The 16,264-nt window shown below is 37.2% G+C and overlaps 3 protein-coding genes across 4 annotated transcripts; 2 read left to right on the top strand and 1 right to left on the bottom strand.

Moving 5' to 3' along the window:
* The first annotated feature begins 1,222 nt into the window (after positions 1-1,222).
* LOC117613936 (calcium-binding protein CP1) lies at positions 1,223-2,184 on the top strand. Its single transcript, XM_034342558.1, has one exon. The coding sequence runs from the start codon at positions 1,297-1,299 to the stop codon at positions 1,783-1,785; it is 489 nt and encodes a 162-aa protein (XP_034198449.1). The 5' UTR covers positions 1,223-1,296; the 3' UTR covers positions 1,786-2,184.
* Positions 2,185-2,833: 649 nt separating this feature from the next.
* Positions 2,834-5,732, bottom strand: LOC117613089 (DNA replication complex GINS protein SLD5). 2 transcript variants are annotated; one of them, XM_034341738.1, is made up of 6 exons: positions 5,191-5,732; positions 4,629-4,751; positions 4,247-4,329; positions 4,039-4,148; positions 3,226-3,325; positions 2,834-3,134 (listed from the first exon to the last, which is right to left on the bottom strand). In XM_034341738.1, exons 1-6 carry the CDS (start codon positions 5,356-5,358, stop codon positions 3,020-3,022), a joined length of 699 nt encoding a protein of 232 aa, XP_034197629.1. In that variant the 5' UTR covers positions 5,359-5,732; the 3' UTR covers positions 2,834-3,019. The 2 variants fall into 2 exon arrangements, with proteins under 2 accessions (XP_034197629.1, XP_034197634.1); XM_034341743.1 differs by lacking the exon at positions 4,629-4,751.
* A 7,122-nt stretch (positions 5,733-12,854) lies between these two features.
* On the top strand, positions 12,855-14,046 carry LOC117616144 (protein SINE3). The gene is made up of 3 exons (XM_034345368.1): positions 12,855-12,947; positions 13,019-13,153; positions 13,525-14,046. Exons 1-3 carry the CDS (start codon positions 12,873-12,875, stop codon positions 13,966-13,968), a joined length of 654 nt encoding a protein of 217 aa, XP_034201259.1. The 5' UTR covers positions 12,855-12,872; the 3' UTR covers positions 13,969-14,046.
* The last annotated feature ends 2,218 nt before the right edge of the window (positions 14,047-16,264 follow it).

The raw sequence follows: 16,264 nt of genomic DNA, 5'->3' as shown, positions 1-16,264 counted from the left end.
GATATGAGGACAGAGAGAAGAAGCGGGGAGGGAGAATATGGAGGGAGGTTGCGACCTAAGGCTACTGGTGTTTGCCAGGCGTGGTTGTGTTTAAATACTGGAACCCATTTAGAATTAGGGTTTTCGCCCTTGAAATATTTGAGGTTTAGCCTATGAGAAGCCCATTCTTATCAATTATATTACGAATTTGCCATTATTTCGGCTCGTTTGCATCCAACATGAACAACCCAAAAGAATGAACCACAAACCCAAAACTTCCCTGGCCTCATGGGCCCAAAGAGAAAAAGGGAGAAGAAAACCCAAATTTTGTTCTGCATAGGCGTCTCACTTAAGGCGCCAAGCCATTACATGTCCCATAGTAGAAAATTTTGATTGTCATGGGAAATAACACTATTTTGTTTATTTCAGTCAATAATGTTATATCATGTGAAAAAATTATCACGTATATCATAACATTATTAGTTGGGGATAGCAAAATAGTAATATTCTTATTTTCGTGAAAGTGTTTCTCGTCCCATAGTCAATAGGCTCTTTTGCTCAGTTTCAAACTGCCACGAAACCCTCGACCATAGTCATAAGGGTAACTCGCTTTCATTACTTGATTGGCATACGGACATGTAGCATCAAGTCCATGTAACAATATAAATTATACGATAAGCATTTGCCTAAAGTGAAAGCAGTGGAGAGAATTAGATACCGTTGGAATGCACAAAAGATATTTTGGGGTTTTAGATATGAATTCTATAGTTTGGGAGTTGATGTATGAATTTTAGCATTTGGGATTTTATGTAGGAATTTTGGTTTGAAATCCAACTAATTCAAATCTTGATACTTGATTAGTGATGTCGTGTCCCATTGGTTGTCATGCTCATGGAATAAAATTGATGTTGAACCACACTTATGGAGGAGATACAGACACCTCCTTGTTGGCTGGTTCTGCTTACCTTTTGGCCATGGACTCCGTCAAAGTCCAATAAATGACTAACCTACCAGTCCGTCTCAGTCCCCCCATACGAGAAAAACTTAGCTATGAAAGTCTCTCTCTCCCCACACACAAAATCCTCAAACAAAGGACACCCCCACCCCAAAACTCTTAACTACGTCACTCCATACGTAGCCTCTCAATCAAAACCTTGTGAACCAAGCCATTGCGGGCCCCCCTCCCTTCCCTTCCATCTATAAATACCACAAGGCCTCTCTTCCGCAACTCAATCAATAATTTTCCTCCATACGAGCCAGTCTACGACTCGATTCTTCTTTTCTAAACACCAACCACACGCCGCAATTAGCATCACAATGTGTCCCTCTGGCCGCACCCTCTGCGCAGAGACCGCCACAACGACGACCATGACCTCAGATTTCCGGCCAGCCTTCGACGCCCTCGACTCCGACCGCGACGGCAAGATCAGCAAAGACGATCTCCGAGCCTTCTACGCCGGATTTTCCAGCTCCGGCGCCGACGAAAATCTCATCGGATCGATGATGTCGGTCGCCGATTCCAACAAGGACGGCTTCGTCCAATACGACGAGTTCGAGCGCGTTTTGGGCGGCGGCGGCGGTGCAAGAAGCTCGGGGGGAGTGATGGAGGACGCGTTTAAGGTTATGGACAAGGACGGGGATGGGAAGCTCGGCCACGAGGATTTGAAGAGCTACATGAGCGCGGCTGGCTTCGCCGCCACTGATGAAGACATCAAGGCCATGATTATATTGGGCGGTGGCGATGACAACCAAGGCGTGTCTTATGCTGGCTTGCTCAAGATCTTGGCCGTTGATCATGTCGGCTAGCTAGAGACTTTGTCCTCTCATTGAGTCGTTGGCCAGTTGCCAGGTCTTAATTCTTGTTTATGTAACAATAATAAATGTATTTAATTATTTACATGGAGTAAAACGCTCCAGCTAGCTAGGGTAGAACTAGAAGGAGGATTTTATTTTATATTTCCTAGGCAATCCGAGGTAGTGGGAAACAAAATTATGGTTTTGTTTGAATTTGAATCAAGTGAGTGATGCCAGAGCAAAATTTGTACGGGTCCTGTTTCGTTTCCGTCGGGTTTGTTTTATTATGTGTTTGTTTTGTTTGTTAGCACTTGGCTCCATAGACGCATATCACATGCAGGGAATCTTTTGGATTTCCTTTTATCAGTGTGCGATATTTTCTTCTAAAGACATCGTGGCATATTAAGCACATACTACAGTACAGATACCATATCAGCATATTAGCATATTTGTTCTTTTCTTCAAAGATGGCACCTGATAAAGAAGGCGAAAGTTCACTTTTGATTCCTGTAATTTGTTAATTTTATCACTTTAATTTCTATAGTTTCAATTTTATTTTTGTAGTTTTCATTTAAAGTAATTCAAAGACACATTTCAATTTTTTTTGAATTCCTCCAAATTTCATTATGTTTTGACCACGTGCGGTGGAGGTGGAGGGGTATTTCAATTCACTCAAGCCCATCTAACTGTAAAACACAAGATGAAGCTCTTCCGATTCACTTCAGGAGCAATTTTGGAGTTTTGGGTTTCAAATTTTTTTGCATCACTGGGTTAAAATTTGATTGAACTGGGAGGATTTTGGCTCAAGTGGACCAAAATACCCCTATACGCGAAGAGCACGTGGTCAAAACTTAATGGAATTTGGAGAATTTTGATAGAAACTGAAACGTGTCCTTGAATTGCTTCGAATCGAAAACCACACGGATTGAAAAACAATGAGGATTTGACAAACTATTGGGATAAAGATTTTCAAAATCGAAAAACAACATGAGGAAATAAAGATTGACACATATTAGAGGAGGAAAAATGGGGACCAAAACTGGTCAAACTCAATCTACCCCTTTTACCCTAAGGAAACGTAGATAGAATACCATTCAATTCAATGTTGCTCGAAAACTCACTCCCATGACTTGCCATGTTAATAGTTTCTCAAGAAACCGGTAAGGCAAAAGGTGGGGAGATACAATGACATCATATTTTGAGATAGAGGAGGTCTCAAAGCTATTTACCCCAAGATGCTGGATACTCAGTATAAATCAATCTTCCCTTCCTCTACAAATTTCTTCACTGCTTTATAACGTACAAAGTATAAAACATTGGGCTCCATCTCAAAAGGCTCCTCCAACGGTTTCTGGCTCCCACTGTCATATTGTGAACTGAAACCAGTAAGCAAAAAAGAAGAATACAAACAACATTTTCTATGAAAGTAAATGTTTATGAATAATAAGTTACCTGCCATCTGGTTCTCCATCTGCATTGTCCTCAAGCTGGATATGTCCAAGATAATACTTGGTTTTGCAGACAATAAATGTGTCCAATTGCGGTTTTGCCACTGGAAGTTAAACACATACATAACACTATTTGAGTTCACATGTCCAATCTACAAATTGCCTATTATATATGCATAATGAAAAACATCTGTCTAGAAGAAATAGTACACAAAAATCATTGTAGAAGAAGCATGTGAAGTGTGAAGATAATTCTATGGAGTTGGATCAAGACACCAAGAGCATTAAGAACTCATCCAAGAAGAGACAGACCAAGACTACATGGGAAGCTAAGCATTTCAAGTTGTCAAACAAACTACTGCATTGTTTTCTGATAAAAAGGGTTTAGGGTTTAGAAGGCAAATAGTTCAGAAGAATTTGGAACAAATTCTCAGCCCCATACACTAGCTTGTCACTGGTTCCCTCACAGAATGCAAACGCACAGTATTTACAAGTTTCTATTAGCACAATTCCAAACACTAATCACATCAAACTTTAAAACAGTTCCGCTGCAAGATATATGAATCTGCCAGACTATATCAGAAAATCTAAACCTCTCAGGTAAATTGTACAAAAGGTCACCACACAACTAGATATCTTGGAATGAAAAATTCAAATATTAACCACAGCACTGAGCACCTTATTTTGAATTGATTTTGGGTCAAGGATAAATAGTTTGCAGAAAATGATACAACTGTTCCCATAACACATTCACATACAAGGGAAAAAAACAGAGATGCATCACCAAAATCTGAAAAAAGATAATGTGAGTCCGTACCCATGTCAGTCTCATCATTAATTACAGATTGCTGAAATATAGACTGATAAGTATAAGGCAATTGCGACAGGACACTCTTTTCAAGATGCGTCTGCAAATCAACACAGCACCTGTAAGCAATAACCATGTCAACTCTAAACCACAATAAACCTCAAGTATGTGATGTAACTAAAAGAACACAAACTAATAAAACAGCTAGAGTCCTCACCTTTCAATAAACCACTTCTCCTCTTTAGATAGACGTGTTAGAATTTCGGCGGTAGCAAAGATGTGAAACATGTATTTCTCAATCTGCAAAAGGAAGTTACTTGAAATACAAACAGCAAAGTTCAACCAACATGTTCTTGAGAAACCTTGTCGCATTTAACATCTAAAACCACTGGAAGATTTCGGGCAATTTCCTAATATTTATAGCAAGCAACTTAGAATTCACTATTGGACTTTCTTTTGATCAAATTATCATCAAACATGGTGAGTGCTCCTGTTTCTCTAATACCAAAAATATAATCAAAGAACCAAACAGTTGATTTCAAATGCAATGAAAAAACAAGCATGCCCGCATTAACAAAACAAGGAGAGAAGATCGCCACCTTCTGCAAACGAATTCGTAGATAAGATCTCAACAAGAACTGAGTCCTGTCCAAATCCATCTGGTAGAGTGACACAGTAAGTGGATCAAAACCACTTTCAGTAAATTCCTCCACGGTTTCTTCCTGTAATTATATGCATCTAATTGGAGTGAGCAATAACACAACCGCAAATAATACTAGCACAAGCATTTCATCTACTTGCAAAAGTTTGTTTGCCACCCAATAATAGCATCTAGCACCCTTTCCAACCTAATTGAGATCCTAAACTAAACATTTTATTTTGAAATTTCAGAATTATAAAATAAAAAAAATTCAGAATTATAAAATAAATAAAGAAAATAAGAAAAAAGCACTAGTAATTTTTCTCAGGTACTCATCATTTCAACTAAAATCCTGATTGTTTTACGGTACATATACAATACAACATAAGCAGGAAAGTTAGATTAGAAATTTCCACCGTGAAATTGAATTTTGCTTTCATTTTCCTATCAATTTCTGAGGAACCAAACAAGGGAATTAGGGTTTTTTTTTGCTCCCAGTTTTTGAGTTTCAGGGAATTTACCATCAGTTGGATCTGCTCTCTGACTCTCTTAATCAAACGACTCTCGAACTGAAGAATCTCCGGAGCGGCCTTCTCTTGCCGCCACGCTCTCTTCAAAAGCTCCACATCGGTCATCGACATCAACGCCTCGTAATCATCCGTTGACCCTAAATCCGAAGCTGAAGCCATCAGAATTCCAGGGATTTTTCCTCTGTTCGCTAATTCTAGTGTCTTCTTTTACTGTGAGTCTGCGACTGTGAGTGAACAGATTAATTGAGAGGGAAAATGTAATCCGAATTGGCGCCAAAATGAATGGTTTTTTTAATTTTTGGAACGAAAAGTAACTGGAAAAGAAAAAAGAAAGAAAAAAAAAGGGAAATAAGAGAAATACGGCAGTGTTATAAAGAGGAGACATATCACGAGTTTGTGCGTGAATCTAACACCATTGGATTGAGTTGACAGCGTGATCATAAAGATGGACGGCTGTGATGGGGTTCGATTCACGCACAAACTGGGGATGTGTCCCGCCTGAGAAAAAGAAGATACAGGATTGCTATGAATGAATGAGCCTACAATGAAGAAAAAGGGATGAAATGTTGCCTTTTATAGAAGGCTTGGAGATGGAGATCGATCGTCACCCCCACCGCAATTTGGACCAAGCACTTGTACGTTTTCCATAAAAAGCCGTGGCACCCCACTTGGGCCACTTGATTTCTGAAAAAACCAAAAATAAAAGGATACACTATTTATTGTAAAACTTTTTTTTTTTTTTTCCACTAGTGATTTTCTATATATTTTATAGAAAAATATTACATTTATTTTTATCAAATTGGAACTTTTTATTATTATAGAAAAGATGGTATTTCATTAAACTAAAAGGAACATTACATGGTAAGAACTATCATGTTAATGGCAAAATTCCGGGATAGGAAAGAGTACCACTCATGCTATTGACTAAATAGAAGAGTCAAACAACTTATATGAAACAAACCAACCTAAACCCCAACCACAAAACCCTTAAAACAACATCCCATCACTATATAGATACTGTCAAAGAAGTCCTCCTATGATCTAGAAAAAAACATCATAGTTCTTCGTACAGAGTCAAAAACGTACTATGGGTAACATAATAGATCCAGCCAATCACCTAACCGCAAAACCATTGAAACACATCCCATCACTACGCAAATACTGTCAAAGAAAGCCTCCTATGATCTAAAGAAAGCATCATAGTTCTTCGTACATAGTCAAAAACATATTGTAAGCATCATAACAGATACAGCTAAACACCAACAGCCACCTCTAATTTTCTTGATCTAAAACACCAGCTGACAAGCAAGAAAGACCAAGATTGGCCTCTCAGCCTGAAGAAAATTCCAAAGAAAGATCTTCATAATAGGAACGTTCATCGGTTGCCAAGCCCACGAACGTTCCCTAGGAGAATTATTAGGGAGATCTTGGAGACCCCTCTAGGCTGGTCTCCTCTGCCTTGTCAACAAAATCCTTGATACAAAAACTATGCTTATCAGAAAAATCCATGCCACTAACAATCTGATGCCCAACACCAGTTTTCGCACGCTTCTGATTCTCGCTTGGTGCCTCATACTTGTCATCCTCCTTGAGCAGAAGAGGCGGTAGCCATCTCCATAGCGTTAAGATGGAGACCCCTCACCAGCGATTGGCTCCTTATGAACCCAAAAAGGAAGCCAACGCAATCATCCCCCGGAGAACAAAAGAGCGAAAAAAACATCATACCCAATTCATCAAGAAGAACCCAAAGAGACAATTAGAGAATACTGAGAGAGACGGCACATAGAATGAATAAAGAAAACTGGAGAAACCCTAACCCTAACCGTCAAGGTTCTTCTCGCGTGATCGAGAGAGCGACCCCTACTTCTTGTAAATTGGAACTTGAAAATGAGTTTCTTAAACTTTCCAAGTTTACTAAGCAGCATGGCTCAATTCACAAGTAGGCAGCAAGTCAACTCCACATAACAAATTGATACGACATGCTAACTTTTTGATATTAGGGAGCAAATGAATTCAACGGAAGAAATTAATACGAGATGCACCTAAATTCGAATTTTCTTTCTGCAACTAGGGAGGGAGCAAGTACTATGCCATAAATGTATGTATTTTGGGCTTTAGCTAATTGTTTGTTTACAATTGGAAAAAGCCCAATGCAGACAGTTCTATTCGCTCGTTCTTGTGGCTCAAAATAACACTCATGGCATGTACGGGGTAAGCCATTCATATTAAAAAAAACTTACCTATAACGGGAATAGTATTGTTTTGCTATCTCCGGCCAATAACACAATGACACGTGGAAAAGTTATCCTACATGTCACTGCATTATTAGTCGGATATAGCAAAAAGTGTTATACCTGTTACATGAGAGTTTCTCTCCATTCATACACACTCTTGTCTTGTCCACATAATAATGTCCATACCAAAAGAACAAGCCCATCGCTAAAATTGGAACGGAAGCCTGTAATATAATTTTTTCTACTTTTTTATTAAGTAATTAGGGTGGTACAAAGCCTAAATGGAATTATACAAACGGCACTTGCCTTGTCCTAGAAAGATCATCTAAGGGCTCATTGAAAGATCATCTAAGGGCTCATTTGAATTATACAAACGAAGCTTACCATTCACGGGCTTTTCTATATAATTATTTTTAGTGATTTTTTAAGTGATTATAGGAAAAAGAACATGGGAGGTCCTTCTCCGTTAAAATCACTTTAACTGATTATATGGAGAAGTGATTCTCCACAAAAGTGATTATTGGCCTTTTCAAAATCATTTCTAAACGAGCTCTAAGACGACTTAAATAACTTAGGAAAGATGGAGGGGAATCATATAGCATTCTTTGCAACAACAAAAAAAGGAACTCATTTTTGTTAGAGTAATTAGATGGACTGTATATTCTTATTCTTTTAAATGCTTTTATGATTTGCTTAATACATATAATTTGTGTGTCTCTGCACGGAAACAAATTAAGTATGCGCAAAAGTACATGATGATTTTTGTAAAACAATATAATGAAAACGTTTCTCGAAATTAAGGTTTCAGATATTTCTCACAAATTCAATATTATTTTGCACAAAAAATGCTACACTAACATGTATTTATACCTTCATATATGCAATACACGACATGATTAATCCTAGACAGTAAAATCAATTGCAAACACACACACACATATATATATATATATATAAGCAAACTGATTGCCGTCTGTCTAAGAATACTATATGGTGAAATCAAACACATGTGCCTTAGATATCTTTTGGATATAATATGGCGACATGTTAATGAGTTCCACTTTATTATTAAATTACAAGGCGAACATATATTTTACCTATTACACAACCTTGATTGCTGAAGGCTTGAAGCTTCCTTTTACAAGCTCAAGGCTTGGATCAGTTCTAATTAATGGGGGTGAAATTGATCATCGACAAAATAACGGTGAGAATCACTTTCAGAAGAATCATGTCCGAATTTACCATAACTCTCGTTCGCATCATCGTCTTCGTCATGCTTGGCCTCGTTGTTGTTTGAGGTTGGAGGCTGAGATTGATCCTTTGTGTCACTAGCATGCAGATTTGGATCATTTTTCTGCTGAGCCAGGTGACGTTGATGCAAATTGTACCTTTTAGCATCAGCTTGCAAAGAAGCCAAGATCAAGGAAAAGGCAACACATAGTACAGGTAAGGTCCTCATGGCGATCAAACTCAAACTTAAACCCTGAAATTAATTATAAATTAAAGAGAAGTAACTAATCAAAGAGTTAATAATTAACAAGACAATGAACAAACAAACCACAAAAAATAAATAAATTAGGGTTTGGAAGAAGATACCCTGCACGTTTTCCTAAGCGAAAGATCAATGTCTGAAGAGGCAATGACAAAATGGATTTCAAAGGCCGCGTTTTATAGGCGATTTTGGCCTCTGTTATAGCTTGGATTATGGGAAGGTAATTAAGATAATTAAAACTGTGAGCACTAAAAAAGCAAACACGCAGTGCGGGTTATCACATTCATATGCCGTGTGCCGGCACCATATCTGTCGAGAAAGGCTAAGGCCACCAAAGAAGCAATTATGATTATGAATGATAATTAAGGCGTTTAATTAATTTCATTGTTGACTTTTAATTATTTAATCTAATGAATTATGGGATACGATTTGTCCATAGGGTTTGACACTGAGTATATGGAAATCTTTCATCTCAAGTACATGAAAATTAATACTTACACCACTGCATGCCATTCATTATTCAATTCCAATACACAATTCTCTGTGATAAATTTGACCTCTCTTAGTGTTCAGCAGCAAGGAACCAACAATAGCAGTGCCAGTACTTCATTATTCGTTGAATTGGATGCTAATATTAAGCCTTCCATCTCCTATCTAGTTTTCTTTGGTCAAGAGAAGTGCACGCATTGTTTCTGTAACAATGTATTTTAATTATCAGAATCGTCTATATCCAAAGTTATTTTTCAAAAATTATCTTTGTAAAAAATCATTTAGATTGAAAGTTATTTTATGATATATAATTAAATATGTATATGCGAAGAATCTCGGTCGAGCATATGATAATTTCGACTTTGTCTCCTAACAATTTCCTGTTTTTTCTTCTCACCAAGGTCTGTCTCCTCTGCATAAATATGTTGGCGTTGCTGCATATATAATGCGAATGCCAAATAACATGGCATTTAGTCTGCGTCATTTTATTTATAATTAATATATCTTAAGAAGGTTTTACGTCATAATTAAGTACTAAACAGATGATCGAAGGTTTACCCAACTTTTGATGATCAATGATTATATACCCTACAGATGGCCAAATTCGTGAGTTGACTGGGACTAACTTATAGAAATCACCGAGGCTATAGTGATATATAGTGGCCAATGTTACCGCATTAAAATTAGGGATCTTTCGATATAGGTTCAATTTTGAGTTTGCACTATATGAATGCAGTCTACCTCTTTTTTGACATAGAATTGGGTCCAGCGCATTGGCGGAGTCAATCAAGGCCCACAAAGGTCACTTGACCCTTCCCAACATTTTGAAAACCTTATATTTATCTATGTTATCCAAGTTGTTTTATAGCTATATTTACTGTTGACCCTTCTCGCAAATGTACATTGCTCTACAATAAACATGAATATGATCTATATTTGTTTGCATGTCTTCATATGTCATTTATATGCGTGTGCCATGGATTTTTTTTTATTTTCTCATTCTATCTAAAATCAACTTTTGATACTCTTTTATTATTTTTAATATTTTTGCCATTACTTACCTGATTTATATCTTAGGGGCAAATTTAGAACCACAACATAAATACAAAATAAAAAAATTAATTATAAATATCAGAAATTAAAAAAGGGTAACTAATTCTATGTGGCACAAAAGTTAAAGGACTTGGATTACTAACAATATGTGTGTGGATTGCACTCAAATTATGTCATAAGAATTGGACTTATACCGAATTATTTATTAAAATTAAGATAGTTAAATTCATTACGGTAGGCAACATTTCGCCTTCAATCATTGTTACACTCTTTTCAGGGGGGGCGTGCTTAGTGTGATTTTACAAAATAAACCAATCACTTTAATGCGTTCTGTACGATAATGAGTCGAATTATGAAATCTATCATAACTCAACAAACCGCAATTTGAAAAGTTTAGTTTGAATTGACTGTTGGCTTACTAGCCAAGCCATAATTGATTACTCACCACTGAACATCTGCCAGTGAAATGCATACGAGTCTAACACCTTCGTTCGTTCCACTTTATTTCTTATAATTAAAAAAGCTAGCCACACCATTTATACATACAGACACACACAAACACAAGCTCCATACAATAGATCGGTTGATCTCCTTTGAAATCTCTTAGAGCCCGGGCTTGCGATCATCACCGGTAGAATAGTAACGGTGGGTGTCCGGCGATGAATCAGAACTCGAACCAGCTCCATATTGCCCAAAAGTAGGGTTCACATCGCTTTCGTCATTGTTATCCACCCCAGTATTCTTTTCCGTGTCTCCAGATTTCCCTTGGTTTTGATCAGTGACCGCATCCTTATCATTCGTGTCTCTAGCACCATTAACAACAGCCGTTGGGACAGCAGTTGGTTTACTTTCTTCCTGATCAGTACTGAGCTTACGATCATGGTGGGCTTTCAGCCTCTGGTTCTCCTCCAAAGTCAGCCGTTTTGCGTTGGCTTGCGTGGATGCAAAAACCAAGACGAACGCAAAGAACAGCACAAGTGATGATGATGAGGTCCTCATGTTATAATCTTAATTTCATTCACCCTGATAACCAAAGAAAAAAAAAACAATTAATTGAAGTTATTCAGTAATCAAATTGTTAAACAAAACACAGAAAAGTAATTAGGGTTGCGGAAGGTATAACCTAAGTTTTGGTAATTAGAGATAAATATCTTTGTGGGAGCAGGGTGGCTATTTATACATAAAATTATTTGACTTAATATTCTTCATGAGCAGTTGATTAATTAGCACTATAAAAGCAATATCCAGTGGAAATAACACAAACGTTAAGTTGCCCACCGATATGGGTTGATCGAGGGTGTGGTCATCAGCAGTGGCCACCAAATAAGTAATTAAGCTTTGATAATTACGGGTTTATCATAATTTCAATGATTTAATAATTAATTTATAGTGCATTGCGTTTCCTCTTTAGAAGCATGTTGGGTGCTGATAAAGTGAAAACTATTTTTTTTTTCCCAGTCCAGATGCATCATGCAATAATAACAAGCACATCGATCCTTCAATTTTTACTTCGTGTAATAAAGTTCGTGTGCGAGAGTGATGGGAGACCTCCTTTTTTGGGGAAGGTAATGTCATGCACCATTAAGCATTGGATTTGCGTGGTTAAAACATATGAGCAATTACTATAATATTTTACGATGCCAAGCTAGAAAATGACCACGGCCATCTCGATCAACTCATGCACACATCAATCAACCAAGTGAATTGGAGACTTCTCTAAAAAAATTACTTTGATATATATATATATAACCATCATATCCCCATGTGATGTTCTTATAATGGATGAAAAGATTAGTATTAATAATAAATATACATATAATAACACGAATGAACTATAACATCATGTGAACATGTGACGGTTGTATTGAAATATTTCTTCATATCGTTGCACTAGATAATGGAGTATGTGAGGAGAAATGGATGGATTTTGATGATCAATTATTTTCCATGGTGGNATAGAATATTAGGACTTGTTTGGTATTTAACTTGAATCCAACTTTTTAAACTAAAAACCAAAATTTGAATGCAAAATAAAAAAAACCTGTTTGGTAGATATATTTTTAAAAATTCATACTTAAAAACACTCAATTATTATTTTAAAAAAAATCTATTTTTTCAATTTTTTCTAACAACCCACCGTGCCTCTCTCCTCTCTCCTCTCTCCTCTTTGCCTCCTTATCCACCATTTATATTAGCATCTTTAATCAGCTCTAATATCTGATTTTGAGTTGGGTTCCCTCTCATAATGGACTAGGCCTCTAGTTTGTTAGTTTGATTGGGCCGGCCTGTCATGGACCCTCTTCATGTCAGCCCCTAGTTTGCCTCTCATTCTCATCTATATATATACCTTCTATTTCCCAAACGAGCTCTAGAAAGAAATCAAAATTCAGCACTCTCCCGCCAAAATGAGAGAAAACCAAACACCACTCAAGGATCAAGCGCGACCTTCAAAGCTCGCGAATCGCGTATCCAAGAAGAACGTATGATTTCGAAACCCTAGTTTTCTCATCTCAGGGATTTCCATTTCTAATAAGCTTCGATTTCCTTGCAGATTCCAAAGAAGAGCTTAAACACTGTTTTTTCCTCAGTTTCCGAAGATGTAACAGTGGACACTTCAAAAAATTCTCTGGATTTTACTCCAGTTTCTGAGATTTCCGAGGTCAATGATGATGGAGACATCGCCGAGGTAGACTTGAATTACAATCCGATTTTGATTTTGAATTTCTCGTTTCAAATTTTATGCAGATATTTATTTCGATTTTGTGTATTTATTTTCTACAAGTATGCATGAGTTTTAGCTTCGATTTATTTCTCCGTTCCTGATTTCGTATATCTAGCTCAGATAGATTTGCTTTGGATGAGTTTTGATGTTGTGAAGCTTTAATTCGATCTTAATTTTCACTGTTTGGTTACTGAGAAAATATCGGAAAGAATGACATGAAGTATCTGAGTGATGCTGTTTGGTCGATTAGACTTCCATTGTTGTGATTGTGAGGATTTTAATTGTACATTTACTCTTTCAGAGTCTGATGCTTTTTTCTTGGACGAAAATTTCAGAGTCTGATGCTGGTGCCAGATCAAGCTCTCTCAGCTTCATCAGAGACTTCCTTCTCCTCTGATCTCATTCCGTCTCCAGAGGCCAGTGTTGATAAGGACGAACCAGACCATGTCTCCCTGAGTATTGGAAAATCAAGCGAATTCGTTGCCTCAAACGTTGGTTCTGTGGAGGCTGAGATTGTAGCGGGCTTTCTCAGGAAAGCTCGGACTCAGGTCTTGAATGCCGGCTTGGATACCAAATCTAAGAAGCTTCTGGATGCACTGCTTGAGATTGTCATAGAGGACTTCCACACTTTGCCTGTAAAGAGGGACCGGGCTGCAGAGCTTCTGTCAGCAAAAACTTACATAGTGATAGTATGTTTCTTGCTCTGGATCATTGCATTAGGTGTATTGATGTTCAGCTCTGGAGGCCGAAGCAATTTTCGTGGACCTCTGCCTACTTGAGCTCATATGTAGATGTGCATTAATTATCTGATCAAGCTTGAGCGGTAAGGCCTTTTTTCTTGTGCTTGGTATGTTTGCTTTTCCTCGTCCATTAGATGTTATATGATACTCTTCTTCTTGGCGTTATGCTCATGGCTGTGGAATTTCATTTTGCAATGAATGGCTATATCAGTCTGAAAGATTAGTTTTGTGTAGAAATGAAATGAAAGTAAATTGTCCTAAATTGTACTGCATACTTCTGTGGTGTTTATGCGGTTGACTAGTCTGTGTTGCATATCTATGCCAAGGCCAACTCCATGGACAAACTGTTTGATTACCATACTTCACTGGACTGGAGTTGTAGGCCCCAATTGCTTTCCCTAGCTATGATATATTTAGTCCAGCTCCAGACAAGCTATAGGCTACTTGGTTGATTTACAAAACCTTGAGAAGATGTTTTCCAAGTTATCTTATTTAAAATGCTGTCTTTGGTCATCATTCATAAACTACAGTTTTCTGGGATAATTCATTGGACTATCCATCTTGCTGCACCCATTACATTCTATCACCTCAGGAATCTTGTATTCTTTAACTTTCTAATAAAATATCTAGTAGTCACTCTGTTCAATCCCTTCCATCATTTTTACAAGCACATGTTTGAGCCATTCGCTTCAAGTCACTGTTATCAAAGGAAATCAGAGCCTTCTGCTATGCTGTTAGTTACCCTTCCTTTTGGCCCATAGAAAGAGGTTAACATGTCCAGATCTGTGTACTGGATTGGGCCCCGATTTGGGGCCATATTACAAGTTTAAATTGAACTTATTCGGTGGTCAAGTCTAGATCATCTCCCTTGGGGAGTTTATAGAACTTGCATGGGTTTTAACTGGAGTTCGTACATAGGGATGGCCCACATTTTTGCAATCATAGCAATGCATGGAAGAGGACATAGATGCCCTGATGTAAGTTTTACTTTAAACAGAAGAAACAAATATAGGTTGATGCTCTTACGTTACATGTAAGTAGTAATATGATCATCTGGTTTTCCGTGTTGACCTCGTCTGGCAACTGAATCTGAAAACCAGTTTTCCCAGCTGTGAGCCGATGTTAAAGGCTCTAAAGCCACTGTTACAGCAGGGTGCTGATTGGTTAGCATAATAGCATGTACACAATACTTTTGCCTTCACATGTCCCTAATTGAATTAATTAATTGATTAAAGTTGATTGATTCTGTCTGTTGTCCAGAAACAACTATTTGCCCCAATATGAAATTCCAAACAATAGAAGCCTATAATGGATAGAAAATTAGATATATCAATTATCTATTTAATGATATGTGCTTGAAGACATACCATATGAATATGCTAAATAGATTTTTATCTCAGGAGATTATTGGTCATGTGAAAACCGATTGCTTGAGCGTGCAGGTTTATCTACCAACTAGTTTGCGTAATTTGTCATTCTATTAGAATGGCCCTGTAATGATACTCATCATTTTGTCTGTCTAAACATATTCGGAAAAGAGAGGTGGAGGGTGTATTGAATTAGGGATTTAATAAATAACTGAATCTGAGCCTCAGTAGTAAAATATTATATATTGAAATTTAGACAAAGAAGAAAAAAAAAATAAAAAATCCACTTATTGATAGGCGGGTTTTGTTAATGATATGGACTCGTTTGGTGCCTAGGATTGGATTGGATAATTCACCAAATTTGGAGTATGTTGAAGAAGGAAATGAATGTAGATGTGTATGATTTTTCATTTTGGGGGATTAGGAGGGAGAAGTTAGAAGGTGTTGATATCCTATCATTTTGTGGGGATTAGAAGAGATTAGTTTTCTTCATGAGTAATCCATCCTACGAAGTTTCTTCATTTCTTCTTTCAATATGCCTTACATTTAGCAAGTTATCCAATCCTAAACACCAAACGAGCCATTGTTTTCTTCCTGAATTTGGTGGAACACGTTCTTGAATGGTTTAAATGATCATTCATTACCCAGGTTAGGTCTGTCAATGCTTTTGTAGAGATGTTGATGATAACCTAAATAATGCAATGACATTCTTCTAGAGAAATTAGGATGGTAAGTTGAATTTCAAAAGGAAGTAAAACTAGTCAAACCTATGTCAAAGAAATGTTCCAACTTACAGCAGAAAATAACCTAAAGAAACGACTAATGGATGAGAGATGAATGTTTTTTTATTTTTTTTGGTCGAAGGGAGATGAATGTTTAGACAGCTATAAGTTGGTTTTTCAAAAGCATGTCGTCCTTCCTTCGTAGTTATTAATTATATCCTTCTAGTTAACTTCTATCTTTTATCC

Source organism: Prunus dulcis, chromosome 1 (genome assembly GCF_902201215.1).
Source record: "Prunus dulcis chromosome 1, ALMONDv2, whole genome shotgun sequence".
NCBI classification, from domain to species: domain Eukaryota; kingdom Viridiplantae; phylum Streptophyta; class Magnoliopsida; order Rosales; family Rosaceae; genus Prunus; species Prunus dulcis.
This window is presented reverse-complemented; position numbering and strand designations above follow the sequence as displayed.